The sequence below is a fragment of the Ptychodera flava genome, chromosome 20, assembly GCF_041260155.1.
Source record: "Ptychodera flava strain L36383 chromosome 20, AS_Pfla_20210202, whole genome shotgun sequence".
Classification (NCBI taxonomy): domain Eukaryota; kingdom Metazoa; phylum Hemichordata; class Enteropneusta; family Ptychoderidae; genus Ptychodera; species Ptychodera flava.
In genome coordinates, this window is record NC_091947.1 from 3,485,743 (window position 1) to 3,503,642 (window position 17,900).

Genomic DNA, 17,900 nt, shown 5'->3' on the forward strand with positions numbered 1-17,900 from the left:
CAAATTATTAGGCTGGGAGAGTGGCACAATAATCATCACTTATTATAGCAGAGCTGTCTTGTTTTGCTCTGGCTGGAACAATACATTTCTGTGAACGGATCAAAAGATATTTTATGTAGTATTGTTCTGGTATGTTTCAAAACATGAACACTAATTTAACCCTTTCGCCGCCGTAGTTTGGCGGAAACCCATTGTTATGAAGGATGGTTGTGGACACATTCTAGTTGAATGGAGGTGAAAAATTACCGTCATTCTTGGGTCTACCTGATGTATATTCTAGTGTGTTTAAAGATTTGTCTTCAGTTTACATCGATATCCATGTACATCACATTGCCAGGGGTTTCATCACTGTGTGCAGACTGAACGTGTGAAGTTAGCGTATGTTTTAGTCACATTTGAGTGTGGGCTTTTGATGAGTCAGAGCATGGACTCGTGAATTAGAAGTTGATTTGAAGCAACGGCCACAAACTTCACAAAGACGTTCAGGCTTAGTGCAGTCCCTACGAAGATGCTTGGTATGTTCAGATCTCTCGTTGAAAACTTTGCTGCATTTTTTGCAAGTGTATTCCTTGTAAAACTCACCATGGACTTCTAAATGACCTTTCAATTTAGACTCACTGTAAAATTTCTTTCACAATAGGAACATTGAAATTCATGGTCCAAGTGAGCATGCCTTAGAGGGTTAGACATATGTGACCGTGTGTCAAATTTGTCACCACAGACTGTATAGACAGCCGACACTTTACTGTGCACACTCTTTCCATGTTCTGATCTGATCCCTTTTGTTGTAAACTTCATGTCACAATATCTATAATGCAGCTTTATTTCACTATGGATGATTTTATGAAGGGTTAGGGCACCGCGACTTGGTAAGACACTCTTGCACACATCGCATTCAAATTTACCCTTTTCGTGTTTTGAGAGTTTGTGACTTGATCTCGTCGCATGGCTAATAAATATTCGATCACAATACCTGCATGGAAACACTGGTATCTGTTCTGCATGAGAATCAACCAAATGCTTTGCCAGTCCTTGAGGAAAAATTCCATTCCACAATAATTACATTTCTGTGTGGCACAAATGCCCAATGACAGATGTAAATTCAACCCTTGTTTTTTATAACCCTTACCACGTAGGTATATGGTTTATCATCAATCATGGCTTTCTGTATTCCCTCTTTGTGAGTTTCCAACCTTTCGTCTTTCGTACATCGACTAATATCATTCACTGCATGTAGACGCTGCAGCATGTTATATATTGGCGAAACAAAGCGTCGCCTTGGCGATCGCTTTGCTGAACACCTTCGCACCGTGACCGACAACAAACTTGCATACCCTGTGGCGAAACATTTCTGTACACCACCCCACCGCGGTCGGTCTGACATGGCAGTGTCTGCTATCATCTCCATCACCGACTCTACCCGCCATCAACTCGAACAGGCCGCCATTTTTAAACTTGGAACTCTGGCACCAGCCGGAATGAACTCATATTTTAATGCATTCGACCGTTCTCTTATTTGATTGGCTGTTTTTATCTTTTGTGTTTCCACGTTTTTCTAGCGAGTTTTAGTACTGACGAAGGGTCGAACCCGAAACGTCTGCGTTTTTATTCTCTGCGCTTTGCAAGTGTTTTATTTCCCGCTGGTCGGTCAGTATTTTACTGTATTTGTTTTAACTTGTTGCAGTTTTTATCCTCTGCCTTTTACAAGTATTTTATCTCTCGCTGGTCGGCCAATTTTTTACTGTATTAATTTTCACTTGCTGCAGGTTTAGCCCTCTTTTAGGTCGTTTGTAAATTTGCTTTCCTGTGCGTGCACGGTACAGCCCTGGGGCTTAGTGGGCTAGGGTCGGGTGTTGGAGTATATTTCTACTCTTTCAACTATCATCATAAATTCCTGACGAACTGTATTTAAAATCCTTTCCCCAAAAATACCACGGACAGGTAAAACAAATCTAAGTTGGCAAAGAGAGGTGCAGCAGCTTATGAGCGCACGCACTTCCATAGTTCTAGCTCTGCGTTATAACGCCGGAAACACACAGCATCGTACGCAGGGCCATCATTGTTCCAACATGGCTGAATTGCGATGTTTCTGTGCAAATTCACTCAGTGTAATTTAATTTTGGATGAAGACAATCAGTACTCGTATGAAATATAACGTCGAGCAACAAGGTTGAAACTATTTGAGCTGGTACTCACTCAGATATTGGTTGAGGTTGATGGGGTACTGGTAGGCCATGGAGATTCGTACGGTGATCGGTTGTGTGCAGCGCAAACTCCCATGATGTTAATATGAGACACCCTAACAGAGGAAAAAAATTTGACGTGCAGTTTGGGCTGGTTTCGCATAGTAAAATGCATCGGAATTTTGAAAAAGTGATAAAAGTGAGCGCATATATCAAAAAGGACCAAAATAACAGATTAGTATTGGCAATGTTACAAAGTTCAACAACTTTATGCAAATATATGAATGAAAAAATCCCTGGACTGCGTAAAACGTTAGTTCAATTACAACTACGGGGACCACTTTGAAGTCGGGGACCACTTTGAGGTCTTCACACACGTGACTGCATCAATTAATTTCTGCAGTATATAAATTCGTTTAGGGTTTTGCCGCAGCTACATGCATTCTTGCGGTTTGGTTTATAACGCTCAACTTTGGAGCGTTCACCTACGACAAAACACATACAGTAGTTGGTAAATTCCTAGAGACGTTCGACATAATTGGTTGTCATTTGTTGTCAATTTTGGGGCAGTATAAATCCTCTGAAATCTTATGTTTGCGACAACCGCTAATGTCTTATTCACTCGCATTTGACTATAACTGTACTTTTATCATGGACGACAGTCACGTCTGAAGTTCTCCATTTTACGAGTGGATGCGCACATTTCTCAAATGGTCGATGACTACATTTGGGGCCGACCAAGCAATGGTACCCTCGTTGAACTCTCTGACGTAACACAGTCTACGGCCATGAGACACCACCCTTCACCCATATTTTTCACGGAAGTAATGTTAAAGAAATTCGATAAAAATTAACTTTGATGATGTAAACTCAGTCACAAATTTTAATAATAATATTTATTTCTTCAAAGCGCACTATACATACTTCTCAGTGCGCTTTACACATTTAAAATAGATAAAAATACCAGCAAAGCATGACAAACTTAAAATGTAAAAACAATCAAATTGTTCTAAAAACGTAAATGGTTAAAAATAATGGAATTTCTGCAGGGTAAAAACAGTCAAAATACAAAAAACATTATTAAAATGCTACAGAGTAAGTAGCACAAAACGTTAAAATAAAATAAATAAATAAATAAATAATAAATCAAGCATCAGCGGTTACGGTAAAATGGTGACCCTTCCAAAACATTAGTAATAGTGCTTTACAAAAAGGTAAGTCTTTAAAACGCGCTTAAAACAGTCAACGGAGCTAGCGTTACGGATTTCTGGAGGTAATGAATTCCATAGGGAAGGTGCGCAGACAGAGAAAGCTCTCTTCCCATATGCTTTGTTGAACATTCCACGCGTTGGCATTAAGCGTAGCGAATCACTCGATCTGAGATTTCTGGCAGGGGTGTATATCTCGATCAGATCCATGAACTAAAGTGGAGCAACATGATGAAATATTTTTAAGGTCGTCAACAAGATTTTGAATTTAATTCTAGCTTCAACCGGCAGCTAGTGTAGATCAATGAATACAGGCGTGATATTATAAATTTTTCGAGTACGCGAGACAAGGCGAGCTGCAGCATTCCTAAGTGATTAAAGACGTCCGAGCTGAAATTTCCCGCCACCATACAAAAGACTGTTGCAGTAATCCAGTTGAGAGGTGACAAATGCATGGACCATCTTTTCTGTAGTGGGTCTGTCCAACAATTGACGGATCTTGCCAACTTGAATTCTACGCAATGCATAAAATCCATTCTTACAGATGTGGCTGATATGGTCTGACATCGAGCCATCATGGGTAAGTCTCACACGGAGATTGCGAACTGTAGCAGAAGGGGCAATATCTGACTCGCCAATCCTTAGACTTGAGAGTTTCACTGCATCGGATCTGAGACGAGACAAAAACTGAACAAACTCTGAGAAAACTGAACAACCTCTTTGAGACAGTGCCCCATAAATATATCAATCACTGTCAGTTCAGTGTGTACGCTGAATTAGCATACAATTGGTACTCATGTCAGCTTCAATATTAATGTTCTCATTATTAAAACCCAGTTACCCTGTAGCTCAACATGAAGGGGTTCGTAGCTCTTGCTTTACTGTTCTTTAGTCACTCTGCCGCAGGTACGTTTATAGTAACTTTTTTCACTTTTTCACGTTGTTCGGCATGATTTTTGAATGTATAATCAAAAAGGCATACTGAACCTAGGAAAGTTGAGTAATGTTTAGATTATTTCAGTACAGACCTGTGCTATTATACATATGTAATAGCTGAGGCTTTAAAAAACAAACAATTCAGCTTTTGAGCTTGAAAGTTCTGTATGTAATAACTGGGTGTATATATAATGTATATCAATCGTTGTTTATGTGATGCAGTACATTTTGAATCAACTGTTAATTTATGAGTCCGAGAATCAAGCTTGAATATAAATTAAAGCCTGCTTTGAAGGAGTGTTTTGATAACAGTTGCCAGTCTCGGCTTAACTGGAGGTCACTGATACTGGTCACAATTTCACACGTCGCATAAATGTAAAGCAATCCAATGCCCGGTCCTCTGAACGCCAATAATTTCTGTACATCTTTGTTTTGTTACGCTTACATAAATCAAGAAGGAATCAAATACAATGAATATGAGGGTTATTTTCATGGAAATACCTAGTCATCCTCCAGAGAATTCATGAAATATGAAAGTCAAATCTGAAACATTGTAAAAGCTGATTCTCCTCATCAACAACTCTGAAGTCATCTCATGATTACAACCGGAAAGGCAATGTGATAACTTAGTTTAAAGGTTACCCTATCTTATTGTTATCATTTGACCTTAGCTATTATTCACCAGGACATTAATATTCATAAAATTTTCTATCACTCAACTTTGTTGCAGGGTCGTTGTTTACCAATGGTGTAGAATATAACGACCTTTATCACCGTCGTGTTCCTTTACACCATGACGAACTCAAATCTATGCTTGGATCTTCAATGCAGTCACAGCGTCTTCTCGCTTTGATGTCTGGGCGAGTCCATGTTCCAGTGGCCCGTGCAATTATGTCGCGTTACGTCAACCAGGTTCGATTATATTATAGAGTCGATATCTTTAAATTATATTTTATTGAACATAAAATGGATGCTTCAGCAATTAAAATTTAAAATGACGATTTAAACTTTTCAATTCAAACCGCAATAATTGGGTATTTGATATATGTCTGTGATTTAAATCAAGTTTCCAAAATTACAACGTATGAAATGCTCTGCAGGCATCTATTTGGCTTTCATACAATATTTTAATTTCAATTTCGAATACATTGAGGATATTTTCTATATCATATATCAACAATATTGAAATCTGTCTAAATATTCGGTCACATTCACTTTAATACCTGTCAGCTCATTATGATACCATGATTGTAAATGAAAGTGCAAATCTTCGTAGATATATCATTTGCTTTACAAATTATCCCTTACGGGTTTTTACGGGTATACTACCATACCAGTTTGTTTACATGTAAGCTTTCTTGACCTTCAAGTATGCTCTGTGGACTCAGCGAGAAGTATGCATAGAAGTTAGCACATGCTGCATGGTTTGATGCTGAGCTTAGATTGGCATTATTGGCATTAAACGTTGCCGTTTTGAATTTTTTCCATGGCTTTATTTATCTCATTCAAAGCTATCAAAGGCTTCAGATTTAAAGGCCGGATCTAAGCTTAAACTCCTGGTTAAAAATGGCGGTCACGAAGAGTGCAATTCCTCAGTGATTTATATCAATTATATCAGAATACATAAAAGCGCTGAAATTGAGTTTTCTGTGCTTATCTCTGGCAGTATGGGTTTGGAACTTTTCTTCGCCCTGCTATTCAGAATGTAAGAAGCCGGGAAGATTTGGCATTGTCGATGATAATGTTCCTACATATGGCAAAGACTGTAGGAAATACAATAATTGATCGACTGCAGGAAGACGCAGACTCCAGGATTTACACATTTGCTGACGAGGCCTCGTGCAACTGCTCGTGGTTTTATGTGTGAGAAAAGCCTTAAATGTTATTGATTTTATTCTTTTTCCAATTTTTTTACATGAAAACACTCGCTTCAATGCGGTATATATGGACAAATGTGACATTAAGATAATTCCATAATCGCAGATTAATTTCGATCATATTTGCGAAGACGCCCAAAATCCAATCAGAAGCATGAAAGTGTTTAATATTAACCATCCCCTAAAAATTAAGTATTTCATTCTATAAAATAAATTCAGCTTCTAATTTAAGTATGATACAGTTACCTTTAAGATATGTGCAGCAACTTATGTTATGATGCAATATGTTTCATCTCTATTAAATGAAGCAGCAATGTTATTTGACCGAACCCCTCCAATTTTCACTTGAGGTTGTGTAATAATAATTATATGTGGATCAAATACGTATAAGTTATATCTGTGCTTTAATCTCTTTTTTTAACGCAGAGACGAGCAGGATCATGAACTGAAAGGTTTCTTTAAAGATTTCGTGCTGGAAGGTAGTATATTAAGAATGTTTTATGATTTACGGAATGCATGAATGATGTAAACTCTTCTTAACAAGAGTAATTCCATTACACTCCTTGGCTTAACTTAGCACTCACAAATTATCGAAAGGATCGATCTGTTTAAGATAGATACAATTTTTCCCTTTGAATTAGGTTACAAACGCTCATGTTTGCAATTCCTGGCAACGTGGCATACCCCACAGCCCTTTGTAACGTAAAAATATGTTTTCCCGCTTTTCAGTATGCTTACGTACATACTTAAACACCTATAATATCAGAGAAATTATTGGTTAATTACTCACTTGTTGAAACATTCTGTCAAAACTTCAAAAATAACGTCACAAAGATCAAGAAAATCACGAATTTCTTATATTCTCCGCGATTGTTGAAAGAGCGTCGGGAGCTATTCCAGTTTGAACAACGTAAGGAAGTGCGTATTTTAAAATGTATTTTATGTAGTTTTTAAAAAATATTCTTTTCGCGACTGTCTGAATCTATGCTGTTGGTCGCGGAAATATATGTTCATATTTAAGAACATAGGTATAAATTTCAATATGTCCTGAATTATGCATGGTGTCGATGAACCATTCTTAATGAGTGATTATCGCTTTTTGAATTTCTCATAAAAAAGTGTGGTGTATTGTTAGCATCTACTCCACTGTCCATGACAACAACATGCTTATTTTAAAGGTATACAGTCACCTGTAATCTAAATATGCCCATATATGGTCAAAGGGGCGTTCCTTGGTATTCAAAATGCCCATGTGATGGCGCTATTTTTAAAAAGTGGACACCCGCTTAAAATCTGTGATTGGTTAAATTTTCTCTTTCTACGGTCACGTGGAAAATAGGAAAAGTTGACAGTATACCTTTAGTGAATCACGCATTCCCCTCTAGAAACAGTATATGAAGTGGGACACTACATTCTACTAGGTTAAACACGTAAGATAACGAGCTAATAAATGGGTCTCGATAATTTAGATTAACTGATTAGCTATTTTAAGGCTTTTGAGTAAGTATTTCACTCGATATGTTCTTGTAAAGCTCTGAACATTCCAATTTTGTTTTTCTTATTGTCGAAAAAGTCTGCAAGGAAGCAAATAAGAAGTGTGTTTTGCAAAATGTGCCCTACAACATGTGTCTTCGTACCGATCCTTCAAGTGACCTAGAAGCTGCTGGAGTAGGTAAATACAGCAATATCTGAAATCTGTAAAGTTGAGTAAATATCTTCCGCAACCAACAATGACAGTTTACTAGATCAGAAATCGAATAATTTATACGGCATAAATGCAAATTGCTAATAAATTATACGAGAAAAAAATCTTAAGCTTGTATATGGAGAGTCCACACCAAGGTCAGGTTTATTGAGACTGTAGATTGTGGCATATTCTCACAAAATCATGGAGAGATGAACAGTTTCTTTGTTTTCTCTCATGGAAGATCCTTTTTTTAAAATTTGCACCTTAATCTCAACAGTTCTTTACAGTGTTAAGTAAACAGTATATGATTCCTGGGTAATGTGACTGGGGTAATATCTTTGCTTAGTAACATTCCATACAGAGTAAACGTAATAGCTAAATTAATGTTTTGGAAGCAAGTTGACAATTATGTTTAACATTGAATTGTTAAATTCTTTCGCGACTTTGGTATGAGCAACGAAAAAACATTCAAGTGTAGAGAACTTAAGGTTCCAAGACAAGCAATTGACCTTTTTAAGCTAACGATTCTCTAGGGGTTATGAAGCTCAGAGCCTCGTAAATTATATATTTTCATAAAGCCTAGATAAAGGGAAATATTTTGGTTACTGTAGCGTGACCATTGTTTACTTAATTGTCACGTGACAGGTAATTTGCATAACCTTTCAAAAATTGGTTTTCCCTATGTTTGGTTTCAATGCTTTGTGATGTGGTTGAAATTTGTGTGTGTGCAAGCTGTCCATGTCCTGAAGATCTTTCAAAGAATGTCGCAGAAATTTTTTTAAACCTTGTAAAACAATTTTATGCCAGAAAAACTTCCAGATCCGTAAATTTAACCCTAGTAGATTTCTTTAAAATTGTACTCCAAACAAAAGTTAGCAAGATATAAAAAATCTGAGACACACTTTTGAAGAGCGTTGTTACAGCTTGCATTCCAGTAAGTTTGAGTCAGATATTTTGAAGTATTGAGAAAAAACATAGCGAAAGCAGATTTTTGAAAGGTTATGCAAATTACCATTCACGTGATAGTTATGTAAACAATGGTCACACTGTGGTTACCAAAATGTTTCCCTATATCTAGGCTTTCAGAAAATGTATAATTTACGGGGGTTCGGAGAATTGTTAGATTGTCATCATTTCATTTTTATCTCTTCGTAAGGCTTACTTGCTGGATATTTCGACGTCTGCGCTTTTACGAAGACAACAGAGCTTGTGCACACCGTAAAGTTATCCGACAAATTTATGAATTATGGTGGAGAGTCGCGATTCTTTGTTCCCGTTGGAAACCCGGGAAATTTTGACCCTAATGATATAAGTGGTAAGACTATAGGTAAGTGTTTGTTACATTTCATAATGATTTTACATTCTGACTCCGTCGATAGGTTACCAAATTGACGTAATCAAAATTCCAGACATTTTCCACCACAGAATTGTTTTCTTTTCAAGTCAGTGTCACATGACATACGATAACCACACAAAATCTTATCTCTCGAAATATCTTCATTGCTATATTCGGGAAATTATTTTGAAAGTCACTTCTCACACAGGTTTTATGAAAGGCTGGTACAGTACCAGACGATGTCTTGTCGCCAATAATGTCGATGGAGCTCAGGCACTAACATTCAATCGAATGCATTTTATGGACTTCCTCACCGATATTCCTCGTAGTTTTGATGAAAACAAGGTAAACTTTATTATATCAAATATTGAAGCAAGATATATTCTCGAACAACTCAGTAAATCGGTTGAAAAATCTTTAAAACACAAAAATTAACTTATTTGGACATTTAACAAATATCTTAAATGCAATTAGATTCAACGATAAATTACAGTGATAAATGTTATATATATATATATATATATATATATAACACGATTTGGAACTAATTTGGGATAATTGGATGGTGAAGTAATGTTAATTTAATCTACAAATGTTATGTCATCTGCTTTTCTTTTTATATTACACACTTGCTTTAATGAGTAATTTGCGATATTGCAACGTTCATGTCACATAACAATTTGCAAAATATGCAATATTAGTTTCAAACTTGTTATATATATATATATATATATATATATATATATATATATATATATATATATATATATATATATATATATTGCTCGATGCTAAAAGCAGAGCGTTATAGATAATAACAAAAATTAGTTCAAGTATAAACTAATGATATAATGTTCCATTATTTTGTCATATAATCACTTCAAGGCAAATGCACACTGTTGTAGCTAGGTTACTGCTTTGTATTATTATTTGACATCTGTATTTGATGTATTGGTCCAATCTATAGAGGAGTTATAAACCTCTTGTGTGTTTGTTTGTGTCTCTGTCTGTGTTTCTATCTTTCTCTGTTTGAGCCTTTGTCTGTGTGTCTCTCTTAAGTTTAACGTATCTAGCAATCTTTAGACTAACTTTTCTTGATGTTACAAGATTGCCAGTTGCATGAAACTTCATAACAGATATCATTATTATTTACTTGAAGTAATATGTGTTATTATTTAAAACGCTCTACATTTCGATGTCTTGAAGGTAAGGTTGCATTCACTAAAAATGGTTAGGGGCCGCTGGAGGAATTCAGGGGGATTCGAAAATTTTTGGTGTAGTAGAGGGGGACTTTAAAATTTTGCTCTACCTGCAGGGGGCGACTTTAAAATTTTTCGGTTTCCTTTTGTGTTTTACATTTTTCAAATTTTTATACGTAATTCAATGAAAAATTAATACCATTTTATGTCATCCAATTGTTGTAATGTTAGTAATAATTTAACAAAATCTAGAACCATTTTGTCACATTTCATGACTTTTATCTCCGAAAAATCTAAACTTGTGTGATTTGTCATAAAAAACAAACTTGAGCCTAGTAAGGCAGAAGCAGCGACTGTTGATGATTTTTGCAATATTTATATGTTATAAACGCAGTTTCTTGTTGTCTCCCTACGGCATGCTCAAACACACAATATTCAGTTTGTTGACAAAGTCTGTGTATATAAATTTGTATTAGGTGATAATTTATTAGAGTCCAGACTGACAGTCAGTTGTCAGTTACACAAGTGAATGGTACACATACACAGGCTGTGATAGCAAGCTGAATACTGGACAGTTCAACGTGCTGTAGGGAGTAGAACAAGAATGCAGTTGTATAAACCGAGCAAAAATATTGTCAAAGTTATCAAAGTTAATACAGCTACTCCCTACGGGCAGTGTCACTCTTACCTCTTACATACTGCCCTGCTACTGCAGTATCACTGTCACTGCATACCTGAGCAGTGAAAGAGATAGCTCTGACTCCGATGTACATGGTAGTTGAAGAAGAGTTTGGGTCAAATGACACTCATGACAGTGAAAAATACTTATACCCAAGATTAGGCCAGAGAGCAACAAATGGAAGACCAGGGATTTTTGAATTTTGGCATATGAGAATAATCAAATATTAAAGAAAAAAGAAAGGGTCACCATGCTTGTTTTCTAAATTTTCAAATTTTCGTCATAAAATAATACAAAAGTAAAACTTTGAACAGTAAAGACTAAATGAAAGAATATGTGACTCAATGGAATTATTTATTTTTTAATAAAATTTGGCATTATTACACCCAACATTTCTGAGATTGAAACATTTATTTAATGGCATATTGTAACTTTCCAGTATCGGCAATTTTGAATAGCATCTAATTCATCATATATGTCTTGTACTTTTGAAACAAATTTTTGGTGGGTCACTGTGCTGAGCTTTTTACAATATGGCAATTAGCCAGAATTCACAATTTGCCTTCTCTCATGATCGTCATTTTGTGTGCTCTTCGACAGGAGCAATTGACCTACCCAGAGTTGGATTAACTCAAGTTGGCTTAGACTGATAAATCAAAAAAGTTCACTGATGCATTTAAAAATTAATCAATTTAAGAACTTGCCTTAGGAATATGACTTTACAAAGTGCTAATAACAGGTAATCTTGAACACCTGTGAGCGGAATTTGAAAATATTTTAGGGTATTGAGGGGGATTTGAAAAAATTAAGATTTCAATCGCGATTCCTCCAGCCCCCCCCCCCCTAATCGTTATTTGTGAACGCAGCCTAAATACGGAAATATGATATTGAATCTCAAAATACCGACTCGGAGATTTATGTCCGATCGCGCACTTGAGGTGTTATGGTTCTCCAAGCTACGCGTCTCGGATATTACAGAAGCGTACGATGTACAAGGACATAAATCCCGGTATTTTGTGAATAACCTTATTATTGTACAACTTTTTAGTGCAGTTTTAACCAGAACAAATCGAAATCAAGGCTTTGGCTCTATGAGTATGGCAAGAGTGTCCGACTTTGGCCTCGCCGCCTCCCAAACGGCGTAGCCAAAGCCAGACACTCTCGTCATACTCTTAGCCAAGGTAGCTCCATGCTCTAGCCTAGGGCTATTCTGTGTATAGAACCGATCAGGCACGGTGAGAAAGAGGTAATCTGCATGTCACTGCAGTCTGTACTCCTGAGTTGAGAGACTACGTACAGTACGACGACCGTTTAATCCTAATGTTTTGGAAGTTACCAGACTTTCTCCACCAGTCTATGTAGCCGATACGCCACTCGTGTATTAAAAAATCGTGAGCAAAAAAAAACCTACAGCAGATTATAAAAAACGGCGTACAGAGTCCTGATTATAAGTAAAATGGACATTATTTCCGTTCAACCGCTCGCGGGAAATACATATTCGTTGCTGTTTCTTTTTCATCAATGATTTTAGACTTGATGACAGCTGTCGTTGTTTGCGTATTGATGGTCAATGAGAGTAGTTTTTCACACCTGCCTCGTTTACATGACCACTGACGTACATGATATGCCGTGTGTCGAATCTTGCATCACACAGTACAATAAATAACCCACAATTTAGTTTGATTTGTACACAACATATTAATTTTTTATAACTTTTTCAGTAATGCCTGAAAGCAATAATATATAAAACCTCTAGACACTTGATTAATTATTATACCTCTAGACACTTGATTAATTATATCTATTGAAAGTACGATTACATATTTCAGTATAAATTTCAAAGAAACCATTAAATAACCATAAAAGTCACATTCTGCAGGTACTACAAATGCTATACTTTTAGGCAGCAAGTTATGACAAACTGAAGTATTGACAAACATGCAAATTTCTTTTGTCTTTCTGTTTGGAAAAAATCAATATCCTTTTGTTTCATAAAACAGGTGCAACTAGTCTCCCTACTTTCAAGCACATTATTCTGTATGGCTGAAGACACAGTCAGTGGAAAATTTAACAAAAATGCTATCTCCTCTCTCAATCATGCATAATTTTCTAAATCATTTAAAATGGGAATTGGGAAGAATGGTGTCCTCAAAAGTACGAGTTCAGAATTTTAAAAAACTAGTCCGTGAATTTGTCTACACATGGGAGACCCGGTAGATTTCATTGAGGAGTTTCCGTGTACAAATCATGATGAATTATGGGAAATCTTCAGTACTGTGCATCATCTCCGAATTTGTAAGCTGTGGCTCAAATACGGTGGTTAGTATAGATATTCCATTATAGTACGGCCTTTCTTCTCAAGATTTCCATCATGGTCCACAATATACTTTCTCCCTACTGGCCCGCGTCGCAGTGACTTGATGACTTTTCCACTTGATAAATTGAAAATAAAAAAAGAAGAAATCTACCTGTCAATACTCACAGACCCCTTTTGGGGTGTGCGAGTATTGAGAGGTACTGGCATACTGGCATTTTCCAGCGCACTTAGTTTTTTTTCACCTACATGAACGAAGCTAACCATTATGAAAACAACCTAATACTGCACACTACCTCGGACGGGAATGATGAGCGCCAGCGAGATGGAGCAGACGACAAGTGCGCCCAGGAGGACTAAAAAAATGGATAAATCTTACAGAAAGGCATTATTATCGTTGTGAACCATTGTCAATAATTATCGTTTGCTGTATTAGATGGTTTACCCCTTAATTTTATTCCTTTTAAATGCCCACTCCTTTATTCGTTTACAAACAAAACCTTTGTTTGTTTTTTTGTTTATTTCACCAGTGAAAGGGTTACAAGACACATCGTACAGTGAAAGAATTGAAATAACTAATGGTAATAGCAAGTTAAAACAGTGTTTGTCATCAAAATGTTTTGAAGACCATGGAAATAGTTCTTACAAATTAGTCAAGTCCATGGCCCAAATATACTAATAATAAGGAATAACACAACATGACTTTAAGGTGACGAAGCATTTAAGATAAATAAATAGAACAAGCACACACAAAAGAAATATATCGAGTGGGAGGGAGAAAATATTGCATGAAAATATAAGTCAAAGAAAGGGAGTAGAGAGTCGAAAATAAATGAGAGTATGTAATGTCAATTTATGTCTAGTAGATATGAGTTGCATCTTGAAAGAGTGCCGATTTGTTAAGTTTTTGATGGTATGTGGAAGGGAGTTCCAATGTTTTACTGCAGCATACTTGACATTGTGTTGACTGATTGTAAGCTTTACTTTGGGAATAGGGAGATTTTCCTTAATCTTAGTGCGGGTATGATAGCTATGGGGTACATAAATTTGATATTTACATAGTTTGAGAACATTTAGGATGTTGAACTGCTTGAAAAGGGGGGATGAGGAACCATTATAAGTTGAAAAAGAAATAAGTCGGACAATTGTCTTTTGAAGACGAAGAAGGGGTTCAAGAATAGTGTAATAGGTGCTACCCCAGATTTCAATACAATAGCTTAAACGAGGGAGAATTAAAGTATTGTAGAGTAAAAGGAGAACACAAATTGGCACATAGTGTCGTAGCCGCAAGATGATGCCAACCAATGGACTAATCTTTTTGCATACTTTATCTATGTGCGATTTCCAAGTCAGTGAAGGGTCAATAGCAACCCCAAGATAAATAGCAGAAGGAACTACCTCTATAGGTGTGCTACCGACACCCAATCTGCCATCGACAGTAACAGATCTTTGGGGAGATTTAATTATAATGTAATTAGTTTTCTCTACGCTAATTGTAAGTTTGTTAGCATTACACCAATCACATACTTTTTCAAAGTCGTCATGTAAGTTATCAAGGTTATATTTTTAATGTTAACGGATTTGAAAAGGTTGGTATCATCTGCAAAGAGGCGGAAATCAAAGACATCAGTAGAATTGGTAATGTCGTTGATATAGAGAAGGATAAGGTTGGGTCCGAGTATGGCTCCCTGAGGAACACCACATGAAACTTGTCTTGGATTTGATGACGTGCCATCGATACGGACTGCTTGTTGACGGTTATAAGGTAGCTTTTGAACCACTACAGGGGTAGTCCTCCAACACCATAATGCGACAATTTTTGTAACATAATACCATGGTCTATTGTATCGAACGCTTTTTTAAGATCTATAGATATACCACAGGTGATGAGACCCTGATCCATGTTATCGGTAATATCTGACACCAGATCAGCGAGGGCAAGTTTACTGCTGTAGTGTTTACGAAAGCCATACTGTGTGTTTATGAGTATATCAAATTTGTCAAGGAAAGTCAATGGGGGAGGAAAGTTTACTACTATTCTTATTAAGAAGTTCACTAATAGTCTTCCATGTTTTGTTAGTGTTACTGGAATCAAGAAAAATTGTTTACAGTAATAACGCTTTTTTGCTATCTTTAGTATCTTTGTAAGCATGTTGCGATAAACTCTGTAGTTATTGTTGAAGTCAACATTCTTAGGTGATCTCTTCAATTTAGTGAATAGCTTGTGCTTTGCCTTTATTGAAATAGATAAACCCTTTTGTCAACCAAGGCTTAGACATTGGTTTATGCTTGATTTTGTACTGGCGAACAGGGGCATGGTTTGACGAAATGCTGCAAACGAGATCGCAAAATGCCTTATAGGCATCATTGGGATCGCACACTCATAAACTGCTTGCCAACTAGTACTATTCAAATCGGAGAGAAAACCTTCCCGATCGTAGTGTGAAAAGTCAGATTTGAAGAAAGAGGCATCATCAGAAAAGCTATGCTTGAAATTTTCAATAGCTGCAATATGATGCTCGGAATGGGGCCAAAATGCTGGATAATCGGATGCACGATCTGTAATCATCTGGTGAATGACGTAACAAATTCACTGGTATTGACAAAACTGTAATATATTTGAAATCAAAGCAGAAACATTTATTGTTCCTCTGATAGCAGAATTAATCTTTTTCATTTCACCATCAGTTTGATGCACTGTTCATCAGTTGGAATTTTACACAGAAGAGGGTGGTGTTGAAAAGGCAACTATGTATGGCGGCACACCGCCTGGACTGGAACCAATAGGAGATGTCATCCGTTGTACTGATGGTGGACATTTGGGAGTGCGCAAGGATAGCCATGTGTTGGATTGGTTCAATGCTGCTCTGAGAAGAATGAAAGAAAGTGGAAAATACGCTGAAGTGTGCAGGAGGTCTCGCATTGAGCATGGTATGAGTTATTATGTATTCAACTTGAGATACTATGAGCAATTGGCACTTTCAAATGATACTCAGCTCGCAGTTTTAGTGTAAAAATTTTCTCTCTTTTAAACGATGTAGAAATGCAGACTTTTCTCATACTTACAATGATTCCACCGATATGTGTCCCTTTTGCTTTTTCATCGGACATTTCGAGAGATTCTTTCACAGTTCCAGATCTAAATTGACATAATTTCTATTGGCCTGATATGTTATAAGGTCAAAAAATTGTGCTGTTCAGATAACATGGTTTTCAAAATTAGGGTAGGTAGGTCGGTAGGGAATTTTTTTCAAAATATTTTTATTTTTAAATACGCATTTTTCAGAGGTTCAAACCCGGTAGCTATTAACATTACAATCATCAGATTGGATAACTGGTTGACGTGTATGTTAGTTTGAATATCATAGAAACTGGACCGTCTGAATCGTAATTCTTTGAGAGCAAATTGTACCGTTAAATCACAGTCCAGTTTCAGACCTGCTTGTCTTCGTTGGTGCTTGGTTACGTCCAATGGCGGGGGGGGTGCAAACTGCCGGTTGCCCGCCATTAGAACTTCAAATGCATCAACGGTTTTCTTGGCTCTCGTAATTTCTCAACTTTCGCAGTCGTTAAAAATAAACCATAAACCCGTGCAAACAGTTTTAAAATGCTATCTCATGATCTCAATGATTTTTCTCGTCTTCCTATATTTGAGACACTTTACACTGAATTATCAGATAATTTATCTTTGTCTTCTTTCTAACATGGTAGGTGATAAAGGATGGATCGATTGTGTCCTGTGAGAAATATATGGACATCAAGAAGACTGGAATGTTGACTTACGTGTTATGACCAAGATTAAATTGATGAGTGTATCAAATTATGTTAAGATGGATGCATGTCAAGCTTTGATCGATAATATTTTTATTGGAGTCATTAATTGTAAAACATTAGATGAGAGTTTGGATAAAAAATATTTCAAAATAGATTTATAAACCTTCATAGAAGAAACTTTTTGACGTCTGTAAATGGGTTGGTAGCATGCATCACCGATAGCCCATTTTCTGAACATAGATACCACTTTTACTTTCTCTTTCCATACATGATGTAATGTTTGAAATTTAGTGCACCAAAATTCCTCTAGTGTACTCCATTTGATATCACGTAAATCAACAATTGAACCTCTAAAATTAATTAAAGAATTTATATCAACTGTCCTGGACTTTTATTTTGTACAGAAGAGTCGATCACGTAGAGTAGTATTTCAAAAGTATTATTCGAAACATTTTACACGTAAGTCTCTCCTCCATGCTACTGCCACCCCCCTTTCCCTCTCAGTCTATTATTTATAAAAGGTGCGATCATATCATCAGGTGTACCCAATTCCATATGTGTTCGTCAACGTGTTACTCCTGAAGAATTGTCAAACACCAATCTTTGATGAATCTTATTTGTCTTGAGTGGCTTAACTGTACATATAACAATATAATCTCCAATCTCCAACACTTCAGTCTACAGTCCGCGATTAACTAAAAATACGT

The 17,900-nt window shown here is 36.5% G+C and overlaps 1 protein-coding gene across 2 annotated transcripts; it reads left to right on the forward strand.

Annotated features, from left to right (window-relative positions):
- The first annotated feature begins 4,226 nt into the window (after nt 1-4,226).
- On the forward strand, nt 4,227-17,572 carry LOC139119612 (uncharacterized). Of its 2 annotated transcripts, XM_070683453.1 has the most exons (9): nt 4,227-4,297; nt 5,058-5,239; nt 5,994-6,190; nt 6,631-6,683; nt 7,778-7,876; nt 9,048-9,218; nt 9,436-9,572; nt 16,108-16,350; nt 17,131-17,572. In XM_070683453.1, exons 1-8 carry the CDS (start codon nt 4,246-4,248, stop codon nt 16,204-16,206), a joined length of 990 nt encoding a protein of 329 aa, XP_070539554.1. In that variant the 5' UTR covers nt 4,227-4,245; the 3' UTR covers nt 16,207-16,350; nt 17,131-17,572. The 2 variants fall into 2 exon arrangements, with proteins under 2 accessions (XP_070539554.1, XP_070539555.1); XM_070683454.1 differs by lacking the exons at nt 16,108-16,350; nt 17,131-17,572 and adding an exon at nt 13,950-13,968 and having other exon boundaries at nt 4,228-4,297.
- Nucleotides 17,573-17,900: the final 328 nt, after the last annotated feature.